Source organism: Vulpes vulpes, chromosome 13, assembly GCF_048418805.1.
Source record: "Vulpes vulpes isolate BD-2025 chromosome 13, VulVul3, whole genome shotgun sequence".
NCBI lineage: Eukaryota > Metazoa > Chordata > Mammalia > Carnivora > Canidae > Vulpes > Vulpes vulpes.
In genome coordinates, this window is record NC_132792.1 from 36,928,173 (window position 1) to 36,951,288 (window position 23,116).

General features: G+C 43.9%; 1 protein-coding gene across 3 annotated transcripts in view; it reads right to left on the reverse strand.

Annotated features, from left to right (window-relative positions):
• Positions 1-23,116, reverse strand: part of MATN2 (matrilin 2) — a 149,441-nt gene that overhangs the window by 26,193 nt on the left and 100,132 nt on the right. For all 3 annotated transcript variants that reach the window (XM_072734240.1, XM_072734239.1, XM_072734241.1), the window contains 4 exons: positions 13,869-13,991; positions 9,038-9,160; positions 5,677-5,799; positions 5,248-5,370 (listed from right to left, as the gene is read on the reverse strand). In XM_072734240.1, coding sequence (XP_072590341.1) covers positions 5,248-5,370; positions 5,677-5,799; positions 9,038-9,160; positions 13,869-13,991 — 492 coding nt within the window. The remainder of the gene's footprint in view (positions 1-5,247; positions 5,371-5,676; positions 5,800-9,037; positions 9,161-13,868; positions 13,992-23,116) is intronic.

A 23,116-nucleotide genomic window follows, 5' to 3' on the forward strand; every position in this document is an offset into this window, starting at 1 on the left:
CTGTTCTGGCTGCTCTAACAAAACACCACAAACTGGGTGGCTTGTCAACAGCAGAGATGCATAGCTCTCAGTTCTGGAGGCTGGAAGTCTGAGATCAGGGTGCCAGCATGGTTGGGTGAGGACCCTCATCAAGGCTGTCGATTTTTTCCTGATTCTTCATGTGGTAGAAGGGACTGGGGCCTCCGTGGGATCTCTTATTAAGGCACTAATCCCATTCATGAGAACCCCATACTCATGACCTAATCACCCCAGAGCCCCACCTTCTAATGTCATCTTTGGAAGTCAGGATTTCAACCTATAAATTTGGGAGGAGACAAACATTCAGACCATAATTCCCTCCATCTCTGGCTAGCTCATGCCTTAATCTCCAGATGTCAGATCAACTATCTCGTTCCCCGGAAACTCTCTAGACTGGCTGAGGGTCCCCCTCACGTCTTTATTCACGTCTCCTGTGGAACCTCTTCTCCCCAGATCACATGAAAGGTTTTTTAATAGCTTTCTTCCCTGAGAAACTTTGAAATCTTTCAGGGCAGAAACTGAACTGGCATCAACCTCAGGGAGACCCAGTGCCCAGTGCACTACAGGTGCAGGCTAAATACCTGCGAAGAATAAAAACAAATGGACCAAGAGCTCAAGGTAGTCCCCAGACTCAAATCCAGAGACGAGATTGAGGACAAACTACTGGTAACCACCACTTAAGTGAAATGGATGAGAGGATGTATGAAAATCTCAGGACATGGCAAGAAAATATGTTCCCTCTAAGAGAAGAATCCTCTTCCTTCCATCCTTAGGGAGGCAGGTCCACGCACCTCAGTAAAGCCCCGTCATGAACAGGACCTACAACATGTGATCAGGGTGATTACAGGTTTCAGGACACAGCACAGGTTTTTAGGCCCCTCAGTGGGCAGCCTCACATGCTGGTGGGGACAGTGCCCTCACATCTGGATTCTACATCCAGTGAGTCACATCCACCCGTGGCACAGCTGTTGCAGGATCGTGTGTTCCATGGACTTGCACCTCTGTGGTGATGGCAGATGGCCATCCTGTGTTTGTGGCTCCACATAGGAGGATGTTAAAACCAAATCGACCCCAGAGGGAAAAGCTGCGGTAGCTTGCCAAGAGGGGAATGAGGGCCAATGGAGACGATTAACCATTTTTGGGTGTTTCTTATAATAAAACTAGGAACAGCCAATCAGTTGCTAACTCTCTAATGGTTTTTGCTCAGACAAACCAAAACCTAGCTAAGCTGAGACATGCTTTTAGAGAGTATCTCACTCTGGGCAAGAGGTCCTGAATCAGGGGACTGGGTTCTGGTCCTGCCTCTGCCCCTGACCATCAGGGCCAGCCTGGAGACACCAGTTTCCTTCTTGTGCTTGTTTTCCACAAAAGAGATGCAAGATCTCGAGGCTTCCTTCTGTTCCTATAATGTGAATATACAGAGGGTGAAGGTGGTCTTCTCCCCTCACTCCCTGCTATGGACTGAATTATGGCCCCCTCCCCCTACAAGATTCATACTTGGGAGCCCTACCCCTCAGTGTGGTGGTATTTGGAGGTGGGGTCCTTGGGAGGTCATTAAGTTTAGATGAGGTAGGGACCCCATGATGGGATTTGTGTTCTTGGAGCTTATTCTTAACATAGCCTCACCCCCCACTCACCCCCCACCTGCCATGTGAAGGCACAGCAAGAAGGCAGCCATCTGCAAGCCAAGAAGAGGGTTCTCCTCAGGACATGACCATGCTGGCACCTTGATCTTGGACTTCCAGCTTCTCCAACTATAAGAAAATAAACTGCTGTTGTTTAAGCCACCCAACCCATGGTATTTCGTTATGGCAGCCTGAGTAGATTACAATACTCCATTTGCCTTACTCAGGGCTGCTTTCTGCCTTTCAAAGTCAAGCTAGGGGAGAGGGGGTGCCAACAGGCCTCCACAGACTCGCCTGTGGTGGCTGGACTAGGATTTCCAGGGCTCTGTGGCTTGTGGCCCAGATCCCTGTCAGCACCTTCCCCTTGCCAGAGTCTGACAGCAGCCTTTGGGGCTCATGAGTCTGACCTCTCCCAGGGTGGCCCATCTCTAGGGCTCCTCCAACAGAAGCAGGCCCAGCCCTCGGAGGTAGGTCTTCAGGCGGCAAGACAAGCTGCTACCCCAGCCTTCTCCTCAATCCAGGGCAGTCTCATGGGGGGAGGTAAGACCCCAGCAAGAGTACCTTTGGGGTCAATGGCAATTTACAAGTTCCCAAAGCACTTCAACTTTTGTCTTTCCCTGTGCCACTTGGCAACCCTGAGAGAGAGGCAGAAATAATCATTCCAAGTTGGCAGTTGAGCAATGAGATCCAGAAAGAGTCAATTCTCTTACCCAAGGTGGAAACAAGATTTAACCTAGTGTTTGGGTTCTTAGTTCAGTGTTATTCCCACTCTGCCACATTATTTCTCAGATATGTGCAAAGAGTACCAACTACAGGGTGAGAGGGCAGGGGAGGGGCTCCCAGTGGGCTGGCAGCAGGAACTTCTCTGTGGGGAATGTTGTCTACAGGCTGGGTTTGCAGGAGCAAGGCTGAGAAGGGAAGGCTGTGCTAAGTGGAGAAAGGACAGGCTGCAGGTACAGTGGCTGCTCAAAGAACCACAGGTCTCACCCTCTTGACGATCTGGAACACGTGGGGTGGGGCTCAAAAGGTGGAGGAAGGGGTTCTCTGACATTGCCAAATTGAGAAATGAAACAGGACATTTATTTTGGGAGACAGGGGAGAGCCACCAAAGAATGATGAGCAGGCAATGCAGCCTGTGCCAGGTGCTGTAGGATAAAAAGACATGTGGTCTCTGACCATTCACTGTCTCACTCAATGAACTTTGGTGAGCATCTCCTATGGGCCAGGCCTGGGGGAACTCAGGCTCCAAACAAGACGCAGGCTCCATAGGAGCTGGCAGACCAGTGGGCGGTGCACTCCATGCACATCTAGCCTGTGGGGTCTTTCCACAATGATGTTGGGACACCATTGCAAAAGGTCTACCTCAGGGAAATCACCAGGAGCTAGAGAGGGGAGGAGGCCTCTCAGCTTCAGCTCATGGAAGAGACTACCCCCTGCCACTCCCTACCTCAGCCCCTAGTCCGTGCATCAACCGCCCAATACATGGAAGGCTTCAAGGAGGAATCTACGATCACAGCTTCCCGGCCAATGACAAGAAGGGAGGATGGGCTTCACCCCAGAGGCTGGAGAGCCCAGGGTGCCTGCAGGTGTGTGGAGGTAACAATGCTCACTTAGTTCCAGGGCACTAGGAACCTGGTCTGCTCTCTATGCTTCAGAGAACCTTCTGGAAAGTGACTCAAGTATTATCCACAGTATCTACTACCAAGGCTCTAAAGGGAGGCTGCCTTTCTGAAGGATGAAAGATACTCTTACAAACTGAGCTGGCTTGGCTGGCCCCTAGCAGGGGCTCTCACCCCCCTACTGCCCAGCCAGCTTTTCCAAAAGGTTGGAGTCATGTTGTCCAGCTCTTTGTCATCTGGCATAGAGCTGGGAAACATAGCCCCCAGTTAGCCATGGCCACACAGAAAACAAAGCCCATTATTACTGGACAGAGCAGCCAGACTGAATCACCCCAGGGCAGACAGACAGCCTTTAATTTGGGGAACAATTCAACGCCTATGTATTATTAGCCAGCGGGTAAAATCAGTCTCTTAGGTGATACAATTCCCAGAGGAAAGGTTATACTTATCCTATGTGATCATCTCAGAAGTTTTCATATAGTCACAGCCATATATAAATATGTACACATCAAAATTCACTTCTGATGGCATTGCACTTTAACCGGGGAGATGTGCAACATTAAAAAGCATCAGTGGCATGACCCATATGGACCTGAGGGCCGTGTGATGGTAAGGAAAAGGAAGAGCGTTTGTTGGGAAAGGCTGTGAGAATTTCTTGGAAGTCCCGCAGCCAGCTTATAGTCTGCTCTTGAGGATTGCAGTAAGGGGGGAGGACAAAAGAAGGTCATGAATATCTAAGATGACGGAAAATTAAAGCAAACTAATAAAAAGCTACACGTCTGACTCTGGCATCAGTCACATGTAGATGCAACTCCAGGCACCCGGCCTCATCCTAGACCCAGTGCACTCGTCCTCCCGGGGGTGTGCCCAGCAGAGGCAGGCGCAGGGACAAGGGCAGGAGCAGGGGCAAGGGCAGGGGCAGGGGCAGGGGCGGTGGGTGGCCAGGAGCGGCCAGAGGTGGAGAAGCCGTTTGCCAAGCCTCTGGAATCCATCTGGGATAAGGAAGACATTCTTGTCCATTTGTAGACATTATGGTCTGCAAAGAGGGGCCCACCCAGCTGTGCATCAGCTCACCCCGTGACCATGGATAGCATTCAAAGGTGGATAATTTAGGTTGTGGCCACGATTGTATCAGTAGTCAGGGTGGTTAGCCTCAGAACCAGAAAGACCAGGAGGATGAGGAAGGAAAATTATAGTCTTTTCCCTCCATTTCTGACTCCTTCTGTCAAAACGACTATTTTTAAAGTATTTACTTTAGTCCACTGAGATTGCAGAGCAGAAACACAACATTCTTGAGGAGAAAGGGAGCTAGAGGGGCCTTTTTTTTTTTTTTTTTTTTTGGTTTTGTTTTTAATGAATGGACCCAGGAGTTGGGGCCAGCTGCAAGGATATATGTACCCAGGGAGCATCACTGTCAACCTCTCCATCTGCGGCCAGATCATGAGGCAAAGAGGGGCGGGGGATGGAAGGCTTCTCAGAAGCCTCCTCCTTTCCCAAGACTGACTTTGGACTCCCATAGACCAGAGCTTGAACCCATCCCTTTAACAAGGGTGACTCAGGCTCCTTACTTAATCTGAACTGCAGTTTCACCACAAATTGGGGAGCCCAGAGTACTGCTAGAACTCGAGGTTGCATGCACTTGGCACAGTACTGGCAAGAAGTCAGCACCCACAGACTGGTCTGCATTGTGTTATTGGGCATCGCCGGCTGGCTACCCCATTCCGCCAGAGTAGGGGTAGGGAAGAGAAAGGCAAGAAATAAGGCTCTGTCCAGCTTCCACATGAGCCCAAGGCACACTACAGAAATAGGAAAACGCTGTCTGGGGGAGTAGAGGAAGGAAGCTGCGGGGCAGGGGAAGGGCACCGGGGCTCAAGAGTGGGTATCAAGGAGGCCTCCTTGATGGCCCAGTGAACCCCGCCTGCGGCATCCTCCACCCGCACACGGCCCCTGTCAGTCCTGCTTGTCGCTGCACCCGGAACACTCACTGGCACAGGTCTTCCCGTCACTGCGGAGCACGTATCCCTTGGGACACCCACAAACAAAGGATCGGTCAGTGTTGACGCAGGAGTATTCGCAACCATGGTTGCTCAGCAAGCAATAATCCGCCCCTGCGAAACCAGGCAGTGGGAGACTTGGTCAGTAAGCCTCCCGGGTGCTGCCGCTGGGAACCCAGTAGGTAGACACAGTCTTGTCTATCTACACCCCTTGCCCCCACAAAGTCACGCAGCCTGCTCCCCCACCCCTACAGAACATGCAGTCCCCAGAGGACACTCCCACCCCCCCCCCAACTGGGAGGCACAGAAAAGTCAGAGGGGCGAGAGGACCATGAGCCACCCCTGCTTCCCCCAAGGCAGTGCTCATGTTTCCCCCTGTGGCAGACCTCCCCGACAGGAAAGGCAGGGAAGGGGGCTTACTGGAGCAGGTCTTGAGGTCGTCGTTGATAAGGAAGCCTTCCGAGCACTGGCAGACGTAAGAATCCTCAGTGTTCAGGCACAGCTGCTCACAGCCATGGTCCTGCTCCGCGCAGTGATCCACCCCTACGTTTGCCACACAGGAAAGCACAGAGAAACCTGTCAAGCCTCACAGACAGTGGGGCACTAGAAAGAAATACCCTCCCTGCCCCGGGGCCCGAGGTGGATCCCATAGGAGCCCTTTATTCATGAGCATCAGGAAGAGCAGGGCTGGAAGGTTTGGTCCTACCCCTGGTGGCTGGCCTCTGGGAAATCAGCCTTGTTTGTTTGTTCTTCACAGTTATTTTCTTATTTAAAAAAAATTTTTTTTAAAGATTTTATTTGTTTGAGAGAGAAAGCATGAGTAGACCGGAAGGAGCAGAGGGAGAGGGAGGAGCAGGCCGCCCACTGAGCGGAGAGCCCAGTGCAGGATTGGACTTGATCCCAGGATCCTGGGATCATGATCTGAGCCAAAAGCAGATGCTCAACTGCTGAGCCACCCAGGCACCCCTTCTTCCCATTTCTGTGTCTGAAGAGTAAGGCGCCTACAAGTCCTTTGTTGGTGTTAGTGACAGCAGCACTTTATGCCAGGGCCGTGGCACCCTAATCTACAATCCTCAAGGCAGGTGTGAGCCCATCTCAGGGAGGAAAATGGGGCTCAGGAAGGTCCAGTGGCTTGCCCAAAGCCACACAGCTGCGGAGTGGTACTCAAGAATGATGAGGGTTGTGGCATCAACCCAGTTAGGCTCAAATTCCGCCTGTACTGCTTCCTAGCTAGGAAATACCAGGCATTCCCTTGGCCTCTGGGCCATCCTTTCCTGACCTGAGAAATGGGGACTGATGGTTGCTTTCTTAGAGGAATGTGGTGAGGAGGAGAGAAGTTGATACCGGAAGGCCCTCAAACCTGTAGCTGGCGCAGTGATCGCTGAGTGGATGCTTATTAAGTATCCCTGGGAAAGAATTCATTGTCTAGTTTCATTTTTCTCTGAAAATGACACAGAAAAAGTGTTTTCACCCCCCCATACTCAGGACACCCAGATTCAGAAAACAAACCAAAGCCACAGCCTGCATGTGTGGCTCATCCTGGCACCCAAGCGTGGCACAGCTGGCTCCCCTGGGCAGTGAGCACTGGCGGACAGTGAATACACAGCTGTGGTGAATGGCTCCCACAGACAGCCCTCCATGCTGCCTCCCAGATTTCCTTGATGGATAAAATGCACACCCAGGGACTGGAGAGACATTGAAGGCCTTGTGCTGGGCCATTAAGCAGGCTTCTCTCCCAAAGGGCCTTCTGGAACATTCCACTGGTGGATGTGCCTACTCTTGCAGGATCTCAGGAGTCAGAAGCTCATATTCACATCTTGGTTCCATCATTAACCAGTGATGTGATGCCAGGAAAGTTACTTAATCTTTTTGTGCCACAGTTTCCCTCTCTTTAAATGGGGATAAGACTGTAGATGCCTCATAAGGCTACTGTGAGGATACAGTGAGTGAGTGCCTGGCAAGTGCTTACCACAGCCTCACAGAATGTGCACCTCATAAAGGTCTGCTGTCATTATGGCCTGGGTCTCCCTGAGTACTTGAGGAGAACAGGACACCATGGCCTTCTCTGGGAGCTCCTAGGAAGAAATGGCTTGGTTTATACTTTCTGGAAGCTAAGTGGTCTTTTTCTTTCTTTTCTTTTCTTTTTTTCATTTCTTTCTTTCTTCTTAAGATTTTTACTTATTTATGCACGAGACACACGATGAGGGAGAAGCAGGCTTCCTGCAGGGAGCCGGATGTGGGACTCGACCCCTGGACCCCGGGATCATGACCTGAGCTGAGGGCAGATGCCCAACCACTGAGCCACCCAGGGGTTTCGCTTTCTTATTTGATCCCAGAGAGACACTATGGCCTAATCTCTTCTTGCCCCTTTCTGAGTCCTTCTAGGCTCCCCCAAGGCATGCAGGTAGAGAGGAGCAGGCCAGGGCCCCTAGGGCTCTAGGTGGCTCTATCAGGTTATGCCCAGCCTGTCCTGGGACACTTGCCAAGGCTGCCAGCTGGCAGACCCCACACTCTCGGAAGACGGCAGTGTGTGTACCCAGATCCATCTTTATGTCTCCTTGTTGAATGGAACACCTTCTGCTCCCCATTGGTTTCTCTTAGGCCTCAGAGACTTCCACACACAAGTACATAGCCACACTGTCTGGTTCAAAAGTTCTTTGAACACCGAGATCAGTCCTTAGAAAGCCTAATTGACACACTTTGCTCTCTCTAAAGACCGAAGGGGCATAAGTCTTCCTGAGGATTGCTCTGTACCTAATACTACATCTGTGAAACTTCCCCTTCTGGCAGTTTGAGGTCCAAATGCTCAACAGCTGCACTGTTCTCATTCACAATCTATCTCTGTCCCCAAAGCTGGAGCAGATGTGTGGCCTGCCGGGTGGGAAGCCGCACAAAGGGCCCCTTTTCTGCTGGTCATGTCACGGAGCCCCTCTCATAGCAGACTGGGGTCACCGCAGTGCTCATGTGCCCCCACACCCGCTGGCCTGGACCAGTGGAGACTGTGCCTCATAAAACATGACAGAGCCGTCCAGCTGGCAAAGCCTGCGGGTTTCCGTACATTTACATCACCAAATGGAGATTTGTTGTGCCTCTTACACAAGAAAATTAAGAAAGGCTTCACAAAAAGTCCCATATTTCCCAGCTCTGCCCCCAGACAGAGCTCTATGGCAGCGCACATACTTTCTGAGGTCTGTCTCCTTTGGCCTCTTGTTCCAGCCTGCAGCCGCTGGTCACTCTCCCAGGCTCCATGGTCATAATGAATGATTATCTTTCATTGTGTTTTCCTTGTGCCAGGCCCAGGCTAAGAGACTGTAATGGTCCTGCTCATTCCCCTTAAAAACTCTAGCACATCAATACTGCTATTATTGCCACTTTTTTAAACAGCTGGGAAAAATCCAAGCTTGGCAAAGTTAAGTACCTCGACCAGGGCCACATGTCTAGTAGGTGGTGATGCTTGGATTTTAGATTCCAGCAGGTCTGCCTTAATCAGTGCTCTTGACAGCAAAGAACAACATTAGCTAATATTTACTGAGTGCTTATTAATATTTACCTGTATTTTTAAAGTGCCTTATTGATTCTTTTTAATCCTCCCAACCCAATCTCTGAGTTAGGTAGCTTGGATAGTCCCACTTTATGGATGATGAAACTGAAATAAGGAAGAGTAAGCCTGTCAGGCCATCAGGCCCACAGGAAACCCAGCAGTTTCAGAAGTGAGCCCTGGGACCTTTGTGTGAAGCACACCCTCCCATCCAAACCATCCCCCTGGGCCCAGCACACTCACTGCTGCAAGTCTTGCCATTGGGGTCCAGGGTGTAGCCCTGGCGGCAGCGGCAGTAGTAGCCATCCTCTATGTTGATGCATTCATGCTCACAGCCCGGTTTGTTCAATGCACAGTAGTTGATCCCTAAGAGGAGAAAGAGCAGACCATCCCTGCAGTCTCTGGGTTTCTTCCAGGGCTGTGAGGTCAGCCCCTCATGACAAATATTCAGTAAATAAGTTGCTCTATAGGACAGGGAAGACAGCTCCTGCTCTCTGGGAGCTGGTTTGAAGGAGAATCTGAGACTGGAAGTCTGGGTTCTTCCAGTTTGAGTCTTTTCCCCCTTTGATGGCCAAAAGCTGGAGAAATGGGTTGAGGACCACAGTTTCCAGCCCATCCTTTCCCAAGGAAAATAGAAACACTGAGAAAAGCCAATGAGTCTTTTCTTCTGGTTAACCTAATCACTAGGACTCAAAAAATGGAAGGAACCATGTCTGCAGTGATATCTGACAATGACATCAGACAGCTGTCTGATGCTAGCAGAGCCAGCAAAAGCTGATCTTGCAAAATATCCAGCTATCTAGGAGAAGCAGGACATGGCAGTTACATTAAGAAGGGTCCAAATGGTTAATCCTCCTCTGAGTCAGATCAAGACATCCTCCATAATATCAAGAAATTGGAGAAGACACATCTGAGGCTGTCCCTGGTTGTGGCAGTTGTGTGCTATGTAGACATTCACCCCCATCCAAGCTGGGTTCCTGCCAGTAGGTGGGAGCAGCATCACAACAAGGAGCGCACAAGTGCAGGGAGGGGCAGAGGGAGAGGAAGAGAATCTCAAGCAGACTCCTTTTGGAGCTGAGAGATCATGACCTGATCTGAGCTGAAATCAGGAGTGGACACCTAACTGTCTAAGCCACCCAGGTGCCCCCATCAGTGTTATCTTTAAAAAAGATTTACATACAAAATAATTAGACTGAAAAACATTTAGATTCTTTTTTTTTTTTTTTTTAGATTTTATTTACTTACTCATGAGACACAGAGACACAGGCAGAGGGAGAAGCAGGCTCCATGCAGGGAGCCTGATGTGGTACTCGATCCTGGGGCTCCAGGATCACGCCCTGGGCTGAAGGCAGGCGTTAAACCGCTGAGCCACCCAGGGATCCAACATTTAGATTCTTAAAGCTGTCATCACTCAGCTACCTGGCAAACAGCAATTCAATACTGACTCTCCTCCAAATGGTTCCTTATCACAAAGGTTTAACCGTAGATCTAGACCTTCTTTACGTGCTTGTGTTACATTTCTTCCCCTGTGTATTACTTAATTGGTATTCATTAAGTATGTACTAGGTGCCCCATACCTGGTTCAGTCTCCTCACTAACTGAAGTGCCACATGTGGGCCAGGCTGGCTGGTGGCTTTATCTGGTGAAGCCCAGAGTATCCAGTGAGCCCCATGTGAGGTCAGATGGAAGAACTGTCAGACAACAACTTCTATTTAACTTTATTTTTAAAAAGTATTTTATTTATTTATTCATGAAAGAGGCAGAGACATAGGCAGTGGGAGAAGCAGGCTCCCAGTGGGGAGCCCAGTGCAGGACTCAATCCCAGGACCATGCCCTGAGCCAAAGGCAGATGCTCAAGCGCTGAGCCACCCAGGAGTACCCAGAGAACAAATTTTAAACAGAGCTTCTGACTGCCAACTCATAAGAAACCTGGAGACTTCACTGAGATGGTACAACATAAAAACATCAAAGATTAGTGACCCCAGACAGTGAATTATAATGCCAATGGAGTGGCACAGATAGCACATTTCAGAAAAATTGGACAGGTTACCAAATGTTAAAGCAGGATGTCATGTTCCTTGGCTCAGTAAATCCACGTTCAAGGAAGGAAAGCAGCCCATTCAAGGTCATAGGGTCGATATGAGTGACACTGCTAAGACCAGCCCTCACATCTGCAGCTCAGGCCAAGCTATGGACATCACCCCAGCTCTTTAGAGGAGGATGTCTCCCACTCCGGGAAGCACCAGCTACAGTGCCAGCATGAGCAATCCTGGAGTCCAGCACACAGGTCACACCCATATACGATTCCACCCTCAGGCCCCACTTCAACCGCCAGGCCGGTCTTGGTTTCTATGCTTTGCACCATCGCCTTAATAATTTATGCTTTAAAATGATGACAGTACTTTCCAGAAAAAGAAATTATGTCCAGATGAGGAGGAAGAACAAATCCTGGCCAAGAGACTTTTCTTCAGTAGAATTCTGCCTTGAACTTTGTTGCCTACCTACCTTAATTGGATAACATGAAATTCCTTTGAAAAATAGATTTATTACATTTGAAAATCACCCACATCCATCCACCATCTATTAAATCTAAATGGCTGTACCCTGAACTTGAGGCCCGTAATGCTCTCAAGATCTTGAAACTCCTAATAACAGACTCCAGGTTTAAATCTAATTTCTTGCTTCCCTCTTCCACGTAATGCTCCAGAAAGACAGGAACACTCACTGGCATTAACAGCTGTCTGCCGTAACAGACAGAGCACAGACATTAAGTCAGGGGCAGCTCTAAGAGGCTGACTTCAGGAGTCTGGGGCTGGGTTTGCACAGACAATGGAAAATGTAACAATGAGGCAGGAGGTTGGGAGAAGGGCTGATGAAGACACTGGGTTTTAGAAACAAATTCCATTTTTCTTGGGTGGAAAAGTAGGACACTTGGCTAACGAGGAAATGAAGCTATAATCACTAAACATATGTGGATGAATATTAGGGACTCTGGACTGAGGCACAGCCTACAAACAGGCTCATCTGTGGGCTCATTTGCGGTGGTCAAGCTACTCCCCATGGTCACCTCCTCTCCACTCACTCTTCTGTTCTCGACCTCCCTTCTCCCTTGATAACAATGCATGTATCCACCACCCTGGACTCTTCTCTTACTCCAAGTCCCTGTCCAGGCAGGGTGTGAGGGAGTGGGAGAGGTTGAAGGAATCCTAGATGACTGGAAAGAGATGAAGAGCTTCAGGGGCACCTGAGTGGTGTAGTCAGCTAAGCAGCCAACTCTTGGTTTCAGCTCAGGTCACAGTCTCAGGGTTGTGAGATCCAGCCTCGGGTTGGATTTCCAGCTCAGTGCAGAGTCTGCTTGAGATTCTCTCTCCTTCCCCCTCTGCCCCTCCCACTCGTACTCTCTCTCTAATACATACATACATACATACATACATATGTACATACATAAATGAAAAAGAGATGAAGAGCTTTAAGCAAATTCTCCTGCACTGATGGCCATATGCCCAACCTGTTCCCTTTTCCCTCCATCAGTAACATACATGGAGCTTGCAACCACAATGTGTGTCTGATTTGAACCACATCTAATTATCCCCTACTAAGAGCTTTTTGGTCTACAAGTAAGTCCACCTGTGAATGATTTTCCTTGGGTATAGTCAGCCACTAACACACTTAAGCCTAGAAAAAGGTGCATATAGCAGAAAGGAGTGGTCAAGCCAGGAAAGTTGGCCCTTTACCATAGTATATACATGTGTGGTCTAATGGAAAATATTCCACCTAATTGTTTTCACATTCTGAATCCTCTCAGTTAAAATTTCTATTTAATGCTCAAATGTTTCCAGGGTTCATATCTAGGTGAGGCCAGAGGCATTATCTTTTATAAGAGAGGCCTGGTTTCAAAACATGGCCTCTGCAACCATCTACCACTGTACGAGGTCTAACACTTATTAGAGTGAGTGGGTGAGTCCATATGTGCTGGGAGCAGAATGTGACTTTTCTGGATTCAGTGATATAGCCCATAGTGCTTTTTCAAAAGAAATACACAAACTTTTGAAAATTCAGTCCTGCCTGTGATGCAGAGCCCTGCTGTACATATCACCAGGAAGAGGCACATGAAGAAGTACATGAGAACATACACCCCTAAATGGGGCTCCAGAAAGTTCTGTAAATGAGACTGCCAGGAGAACACAAACAATTCTGTGTGTGTGTCAACTAACTACAGAAATACTTTTTTAAAAAGTCCATAATCTGCATGCCTTAAAAGGGCCATCTTTCTAACGAGATTGAGTAACTCAAATAATAGGTGCAGTTTCTCCAGGATGATAAATCTCAGAGAGATCTGTTTGCTCATTCACTCAATCATTCATTCAATAAGTCTTGGGTTGCACCTCTATTTGCCAAGCCCATGGGGTGCTGAGGATTCAAGAGTGAGAAAAAGAGAAGAATCTCTGTTCTTGCAGACCTTCCACTCTAGTGATTTCTCAGGGACAGTCTGGTTTAAAGAGATCCCATTGGGGGTCCATGCTCTACATCTCCCTTGATGTGCCAGCCAACAGGCATTTGAGTCACATCATTCATTTCATCCTGTTGACACCATGTACCTCTTGAATGCTGTAGGGATACTCCAGAGTTGTAATTTTTTCTTCCTTATGTCAAACAGGATGGAGCAGCAATTTCCCCTGCCTGGCACCCATCAAGTATCTCATCTGCTATAATTGGAAGAAACCAACTCCTTTTACCTCCTGTCACCGGGTCTGGACTGTTCTTTCTCAGAAGTGAAAATACGTGTTGCGGGGCTGAAGAGGAGGGAGGGTGTGCCCTCATTTCACACAGGTTGGAGCTTAAGCTTGGGTTTTGACTTTGCTCAGTTAATCCTGTTGGCGGACCCAGTCTATTCAATCTTTAAAAATCATCCTCATCACAGAATCAGGAGTGACAAAAGATAAAATAAAGGGCAGAATAGTGTTAGTAAACAAATGCTGAGTACAAGTATACCTGCCTAAGATTGGCAAGGACAAGGAAAATTAGCAGGGCATTATGGGAACAAGCCCCCTGTCCTACACCCAGTGTGACTTACTTCTGCAGGTTTTCTTATCTGGATTCAGGGTAAAACCTTTTAGGCAGCGACAGGAATAGGAGTCATCTGTGTTAACACACTCCTGCTGACATCCTTGATTAGGCGAGGCACAGTAGTCTATCTCTGGAAAGAAAGTAAAAATCATAATAATGATAAACAAAACAAGTCTAACATAGGAAGACCAAGGGATTTTCAGTTTTAATTTTTCTTAAACCATTCCTGTAATTTCAAACACTCCTGCTATGAAAGGATCTCTCAATGCTGTGATTTCCATGTTTAGGGATATGGTCCCCCGGTGAGAACTTTTCTCAACATATTACAAAATGTTTATGCAGCAAATGAAGTTGTGAAGATGATTTTCGTGGCCGGGTTCATGTAAGAGCCACTAAAATAAGAGTGTGATTGAGCATTTGTTTGTTGTATCACAGGCTGGGGAGAGCTTACTTCAATGTTTTATGGAATTTATGCAATTAAATCAATAAAATTTTCCCAAAGTCTAACTTCAAACACTTAAATCCCTCAGACACTGAACCAAACAATAGGACCAAAGTCAGATCCTGGGAAAAAGGAGTGAATGGAGTAAATATTCTGAGTGCATGTACTGCTCTCATTACTTCACTGGACTCATCTTCACTTAGATTTTCTTGGGGCTTCACAGTCAGAGAATGTGATCTCTAGGAACACATTCATTTAAACCAAAATGTCATGGAAAAAAAGGTTAGAGTGAATTTTTTATAATGGGGTTTTAGTATAAGCATTTTTAGATATGGAAAGTGACTTCTTTTGAAGGGTCTGGTCTGATCAAAATTTTTTGCTATCATGGGATTTGATACACTGTTTAAAATTGTTTGAAATAGATGGCCACTGATGGGGTCATAAAAGAAAAATTTTTGTTGTGATGAGGATTTTTATTCTATTAAGGAACATGCGACCTACAGATATCATTTTCATTAATGAAGAATTTGGTATAAATGAGCTTTCCTAGTCTGTACCATAGGAAACAAAATGAATAAGAGAAAGGCACACAATATCCTTAGAAAGAAAAATATTGAGTAGATGCCAATTCTTCCCAATTTAAAGTTGTAGAAATGTTAAATGCACACAAAAATTGACAGAAGAGTATAAAAACTCATATATGTATCATTCAGATTTAAGAGAATCAATCTGTTTCTTCTTCCATAATAAGATTCCATGTTACACTGAAACAAACCCCAGATGTTATATCATTTTGTCCATAGATATTTCATAATGTATCCTTAAAAGATTGGAACTCCAGGACGGATGTCTGGGGGTTCAGCAGTTGAGCATCTGCCTTTGGCTCAGGGTGTGATCCTGGGATCTGGGATTGGGTCCCTCATCAGGCTCCCTGCATGGAGCCTGCTTCTCTCTCTGCCTGTGTCTCTGCCTCTCTCCACATGCCTTTCATGAATGAATAAATAAAATCTTAAAAAAAAAAGACTGGAACTCTTTTTTTTTTTTTAACATTTTATTTTTAAGTAATCTCTACAGCCAGTGTGGGGCTCAAACTCAGATCCTGAGATCAAAAGTCATATGCTCCACCAACTAAGCCAGCCAGGCACTCCAAAAGACTGGAAGTCTTTAAAAAATATAACTGCAATACCATAATCACATATAAGGTATTTTTAAAGCTTTTTATTTGGAAGCAATTTCAGATTTACAAAAAATTGCAAAAATAAAAGTACGGGGGATCCCTGGGTGGCTCAGCGGTTTGGTGCCTGCCTTCAGCCCAGGGCTTGATCCTGCAGTTCCAGGATCGAGTCCCACATCAGGCTCACTGCATGGATCCTGCTTCTCCCTCTGTCTGTGTCTCTGCCTCTCTCTCTCTGTGTCTCTCATGAATAAATAAATACAATCTTTAAAAAAAAATACAAATACAAATATATAGTTTTAAGAAACACCTGTATACTCTCTACCCAGATTCACCTTTTTTTGTTTGTTTGTTGTTTTTTTTTTTCTTTTTTAAGATTTTATTTATTTATTCACAAGAGACAGAGAGAGAGAGGCAGAGACATAGGCAGAGGGAGAAGCAGGCTCCTTGCAGGGAGCCTGATGTGGGATTTGATCCCAGGACCCCGGGATCACCACCTGAGCTGAAGGCAGATGCTCAACCACTGAGCCACCCAGGTGCTCCAGATGCACCTATTGTTACCATTTTACTCCATTTGCTTTATCATTTGCTCATCTCTCTGAAATATTTGAGATAAGTTACATACATCATGGTCCTTTTTCCTTAGTGTGTGCTTTTAAGAGGAGGTATATTCTCATATATTCTCTTATAAAACCACAGTGTAGTTATAAAATTCATAAATTTACACTGATATGATACTTTAATCTTCCATCCATATTCTAGTCTTATCAGTTGATCTAATAATGTTCTCCATAGTGTTTTTACTCCTCCACTATAGGATCCAGTATAGGATCAGAGATTATATTGTTTTCATTTATGCTTAGCCTTTTTAAATCTAGAACCATGTTGTCTAATGTGGCCATTTAAGTCAAAATGGGTTAAAATAAAATTAGGGGGACCTAATTTATTAGGTGGCTTAGTCAGTTGCGTGTCTGATTCATGATTTTGGGGTCATGAGATTGAGTCCCTGTAAAGGCTCCATGTCTGCTTGTCCCTGTGCTTCCCCCACACCACAAGCATGTGCGTGCTCTCTCTCAAATAAATAAATAAATCTTTAAAAAAATTAAAAATCTAGTTCCTCGGTTGCACTAGCCACATCTCAAGTATTCAATAGCCATAGTAGCTTCTGACTACTGTGCTACACAGTACAGATACAGAACATGTGCTTGCTTCAAGAGTGTTCTATTCAATAGTGATAGTCCAGAGCATTTTTACAGCCTCTTTGTGTTTTATGATATTCACGTTTTTGAGTAATACAGTCTCCCCAGTATTTGAGTTTTATTGAGGTACAACCTAAAGCACATATTAAGGATGAACAACTGTTTTTTTTTAAACAGATTCTTTTTTTATTTTTTATTTTATTTATTTATGATAGTCACACACACACACACACACACACACACACACACAGAGAGAGAGAGAGAGAGAGAGAGGCAGAGACACAGGCAGAGGGAGAAGCAGGCTCCATGCACCGGGAGCCGGGAGCCCGATGTGGGATTTGATCCCGGGTCTCCAGGATCGCGCCCTGGGCCAAAGGCAGGCTCCAAACCGCTGTGCCACCCAGGGATCCCTGAACAACTGTTTTTTAAATAATAAATTTATTTTTTATTGGTGTTCAATTTGCCAACATACAGAATAACACCCAGTGCTCAAGGATGAACAACTTAATGAATTGTCACATACATGTGCTTCCATGAAACCATCACCATAATCAAGATAATGAACTTATGCATTGCTCTCAAAAGTTTTCTTGGGTGTCTTTTTTTTTTTTTTTAAGATTTTATTATTTATTCATGAGAGGCGGAGAGAGAGAGAGAGAGATAGAGAGGCAGAGATACAGGCAGAGGGAGAAGCAGGTTCCATGCAGGAAGCCCGATGCGGAACTGGATCCCGGGACTCCAGGATCACGCCCTGGGCTGAGGGCAGGTGCTAAACCACTGAGCCACCCAGGGATCCCCCTCTTGTGTCTCTAAGTCATTCTCCAAATTTTCTGGCCCCATATAATCATTAATCTTTCAAAATTTTCAGTTTGTGTCTTCCAGAATTTCATTAAAATGGAGTCCTATCAGATATATTCTTTTGGGTCTGGATTCTTTCCCTCATCATAATTATTTTGAAATTCGTTCATGTTCATGTGTATGTCAGTAGCTTGTTCCTTTTATAATATTTCATTATATGGATATACCACAATTTATGTATCCATTTGCCTGGTGTTGGGATTTGAGTTGTTTCTAGTTTTGGGCTATCATAAACAAAGTAGCCAAGAACATTCATGTACAGGTCTTTATGTAGACATATGCTTTTTTTCTCTTGAGTCACCATCTAGGTGTAGAATGGCTGGGTCATATGGTAGACATATACTTAGGTTTTTAAACATTCTCACCAGCAGTTTATGTGAATTCCAACTGCTCCACATCCTCACCAACATGGCCATTTTAGCCATTCTGTTAAGGTATAGTTTATCTCATTGTGGTTTTAGTTTGCATTCCCGTAATTACTAACACTGTTGAATATATTTGTGTATACTTATTTGCCATCTCTATATCATCTTTAGTGAAGTATCTGTTCAAATCTTTTGCCCATTTTTTTGCGTTGTCTGGTTATTAAGCTTCAAGAGTTCTTTATATATTTATTCTAAATACAAATCTTCTGTTGGATATAATTTCTGCACGTGTTTCTTTTTCAGCCTATGGCTTGCCTTTTCATTTTAATACTGGTATCTTTTGAAGAACAAGAGCTTTAATTTTGAGGAAGTTAAACATAATAATAATTTTGAGGAAGTTCATGTTATTCATTTTTAATTTTTTTATAGTTTGTGCTTTTTGTGTCCTATTTAAGGTATCTTTGCCAAACCTAGGGTCACTATGATCTCTCCTATATTTTATTCTAGAATTTTTATAATGTTTATTCTTATATTTAGGTTTAAAATCCATTTCAAGTTAATTATTTTTGTGTGGTATGAGCTGAATATGAAGGGTTTTGTTTTTGTTTTTTGGTGTTTTTTTTTTGCAAATTGATTCCTCATTTGTGGAAGACATTATCCTTTCCATTAATTGCCTCGGCATCTTTATTCAAAATCATTTCACCATAAATGTGTGGGTCTATTTCTGGACTCTATTCTGTCCCATTGACCTGTATGTATATCCATCTTTGCACCAATACCACAGTCTTGATTACTGTTGCTTTATAATTAGTATTAAAAATCAGGTGGTTTAAGTCTTCTAATTTTGTGCATTGTTTTCAAAATTCATTTGACTGTTTTAATCCTTTGAATTTTCACATATATTTTGTTTTATTTTTTAAAGATTTTATTTATTTATTCATGAGAGACACACACACACAGAGAGAGAGAGAGGCAGAGACACAGGCAGAGGGAGAAGCAGGCTCCATGCAGGGAGCCTGGCGTGGGACTTGATCCCAGGTCTTCAGGATCAGGCCCTGGGCTGAAGGTGGTGCTAAACCGCTGAGCCACTGGGGCTGCCCTTCACATATATTTTAGAATCAGCTAGTCAATTTCTACAAAAAAAGCATGCTAGGATCATGATAAATATTGCTTTGATGTATAGATTACTTTGGAAAGAATAGATAGCTTAATAATATTAAGTCTGATTCATGAACATGATATACGTATTTCGTTAAGTGTTCTTTAATTTCCCTTAGTGTTGTTTTGTAGCTTTCAGTGTTTATGTCTTTCACATTTTTTTGTCAAATTTATCCATTGATACTACATATTTTTGATGCTATGGTAAATAGTTTTTTTTATCTTAATTTGGATTTTCCATTGAAAACCTATAAAAAATGGGGATCCCTGGGTGGCTCAGTGGTTTAGCGCCTGTCTTCGGCCCAGGGCGTGATCCTGGAGTCTTGGGATTGAATCCCGCATCAGACTCCCTGCATGGAGCCTGCTTCTCGCTCTGCCTGTGACTTCTGCCTCTCTCTCTCTCTCTGTCTCTCATGAATAAATAAATAAAATCTTAAAAAAAAGAAAACCTATAAAAAATAGTTGTGTTTGTATATAGACCTTGTTTTTTTTGATCAATTCAAATTTATTTATTTAATAAATTAATTTTTTATTGGTGTTCAATTTACCAACATACAGAATAACACCCAGTGCTCATCCCGTCAAGTGTCCCCCTCAGTGACCGCCACCTATTCACCCCCACCCCCCGCCCTCCTCCCCTTCCACCACCCCTAGTTCATTTCCCAGGTATATAGACCTTGTATCCTGCAATCTTACTGAACCATTTAAAAGTTCTAGTAGCTATTTTGTAGACTCCACTGTATTTTCTACATAGATGATCATGTTGCCTGTTAATAAAGATGCTTTAATTCTTCCGTTCCAATCTAGATTTCATTTTTCTTTTTTCTTCCTTATTACAATGGCCAGAACCTATAGTACAATGCTAAAAGGAGGTGGTGAAAATGGGTACCCTGTTTTGTTTCTAATCCTATCAGGAAAGCATTCAAAGCATTCTTTCATTAAGTATGATGTTACCTGATGGTTTCTCCATTGATGTACTTGATCAGATTGAGGCAGTTCTCAACATTCCTGGTTTGCTGACAGGTTTTTTCTTTAAAAATCATAATTGAATGTCAGGTTTTGTCCACTGCTCTTTCTGTATCTATTAAGTTGGTTTATATGGTTTCTGCTGTTTTGTATGTTAATATTGTGAATTACATTGATCAAATTTCAATGATCAACGAACCTTGAATTCCTGGGATAAATCTCACTTGGTTGAGATGCATTATTCTTTTTATATATCGTGGATTTTATTGCTAAAAATATTTAAAGAATTTTTACATGTATTTTTTTTTTTACATGTATTTTATGAAGGATATTTTTGTGTAGTTTTCTTGGAATTTATTTTTCTGGGTCCTATATCAGGGTAATTCTGGCTCCATCGAATAAGTAAAAAAAAATATTCCCTTTTCATTAATTTTCTTGAGAGATTTGTTTCAAATTAGTATTAGTTCTTCCTCAAACATTTGGTAGAACTCACCAGTTAAGCCAACGAGTCCTGGTGTTTTCTTTGTGGGATGGTTTATAAGTACAAGTTCAATTTCTTTTAATATTAGAGGCCTTATTCACATGATTTATTTCTTCTTGAGTTAATTATAATTTGAATAGACAATTCATTAATCAAAAACCAACACCAAAAAACATATATTTGTCAATTAACCCTATATATTGTTATATAGTTTTATGAAGAAGGGTAATTAGACATGATAATAAATAAAGCAATGAGAAAAAAATTTTCTCTTAGCAGGTTAGCAAAAATTTTTTAGATCGCTTCCTCAAAACACAGTAGAGTATAAATTGTTACAAATTTTTTGAAAAATAATTTTGCAGTATGCATCAAAAGCCTTAAAATTGTTAATAGCCTTTGATTCAATAAATTTTCTTTTATGTTTTATTCCTGATCAGGAATGCAAAGACATTTATCACACTACAATTTGAACAGCCAAAAAAACTGTTGAACAATTTATGATAAATACATATGATAAATTATCATGCATTCAAATATTTTTAAATGTTTTTGACAAAATTTAAATGACATGTGAAAATACTCATGATTTAATGTTATACTATATGATCTCAACTCTATAAAAATATATTCATATGCATAAAAAAGGACTAGAAAGAAACATAGCAAATTTGTATTAACAATGGTTATCTCTGGGTGATGAGAGTATAGATCATTTCATTTTATATAATTTCATTTCTATACAATCCAGTGTTCCACAATGAGCATATATTACTTTTGTAATAAAAAATTTCATAAATATGAAATTAATTGCCATGGAAAATAGCATTTAAAAAAATAGAAAAAAGAACAGTGTGGGAAGTCCCAGTAACAGAGAAGAAAATAATCAGAGAAAATTGCTGGGGACAATATGTATAGCTTCTGATGTCTATATCCAAAACACAAAATATAGGCAACAAACACAGCCAGTTTAGGTTTTTAGAATATGGAAGTGACTATGAGCTCACGAGTATCACTGGAATTTGGGAATTCAAACGTATGACTGAGAAGAGGACAGGCTATATGCTCCATGGACCACAACACTACATTACTATGTCTCACTCTGTCACATGGGCTTCCTTGCTATCCTTCAACATTGCAAGACCTCACAATTCCTGCCTCAGGGCCTTTGCACTGGTGCTGTTTCCCCTGCTTCAAAATTCTCTTCCTTCCCCCACCTCTTTCAAGTCTTTAATCAAATGCTACTTTCTTGTGAACTCTGTATTCTCATCTTACTTTGCTCCAATAGAATATAACCTATTGTCCATAAGGACAGAAGTGTTTGGTGTGTTTTACTTACCACTGCATGCTCAGTGTCTCCAACAGTATCTGGCACATAGTAGGTACTCAACAAATATTTGTTAAATGAATAAATGGTGATCAGTATTACTCTTCATGGAATGTTTTAGAGGGTTTAGAGGTGTAAACATTGTCCATTAAGAACCAACAAGGGGTCACTAAAGATATAAGACAAACTCACATTTTTTCAGGCTTTTTTTTTTTTTGGCCAGGCTGCTTAAAAAAACTCCCTCTGTGAGGCTCTCAGCTCAGCAATTAACATCTTCTGGGTAGAGACATTCAGCCAGTTACAGACCCAACCAATTATTCTTTCGCCCAGCACACATTTCTCCATCTGGTCTGTGGGGTACAGGGCTTTCGTCAGCAAATTGGCTGAATGTCTGTGAAAGTATAGAAAATTCCTACCACACTTTCCAGGCCTGGCTAGTCTACTAAATGAAATAAAGTTATTCTGATATGACTCAGTGACCAAGAAAATATGAGAAGCTTAATTTGTTCTGGTAGTTTCAAAGTGCAAGGAAGTAGTTATCAGCTCAGTTGAAGGAATCACTTTCTAAGAGTCAGAGCTCACAAAGTGGAATACACTTCATGGAGTGTAGTGAGTGTCTTGTCAGTAGGAGTATTCAAGTGCAGGCTGGATGATAGAGTGGTGGGAATATTGTAGGATGGGTAGTTGGGATAGTACTGGGTTGAACTTCAAGGCCCCCTCCAAGAAAAGTCTTTGATTCATGCACACAGGTCTCACAAAATTAAGTGGCATATTATAGTAGGTTAACCACCAGCTGGCCTGATACATTTTACACATTTTATATTTTATGCTGCTGATTTAGTATAAAATTATTCTCTCCCTCTGTTTCACTTTTTTAAAAGATTATTTATTTGAGGGATCCCTGGGTGGCTCAATGGTTTAGTGCCTGCCTTGGGCCCAGGGTATCTTCCTGGAGTCCCGGGATTGAGTCCCACATCGGGCTCCCTGCACGGAGCTTGCTTCTCCCTCTGCCTATGTCTCTGCCTCTCTCTCTCTCTCTCTCTCTCTCTCTCTCATGTCTCTCATGAATAAATAAATTAAAATCTTTTTAAAAAAGGATTATTTATTTGAGAAGGTGAGAGTAAGAGATAGTGAGACAGAACATGAGCAGGGAGGAGAGGGAGAAGCAGGCTCCCTGCTCAGCAGAACTCGATCCCAGGACCCTGAGATCATGACCTGAGCCAAAGGCAGACACTTAACTGACTGAGCCACCCAGGTGTTCCTGTGTTTCACTTTTAATGAAAGTATA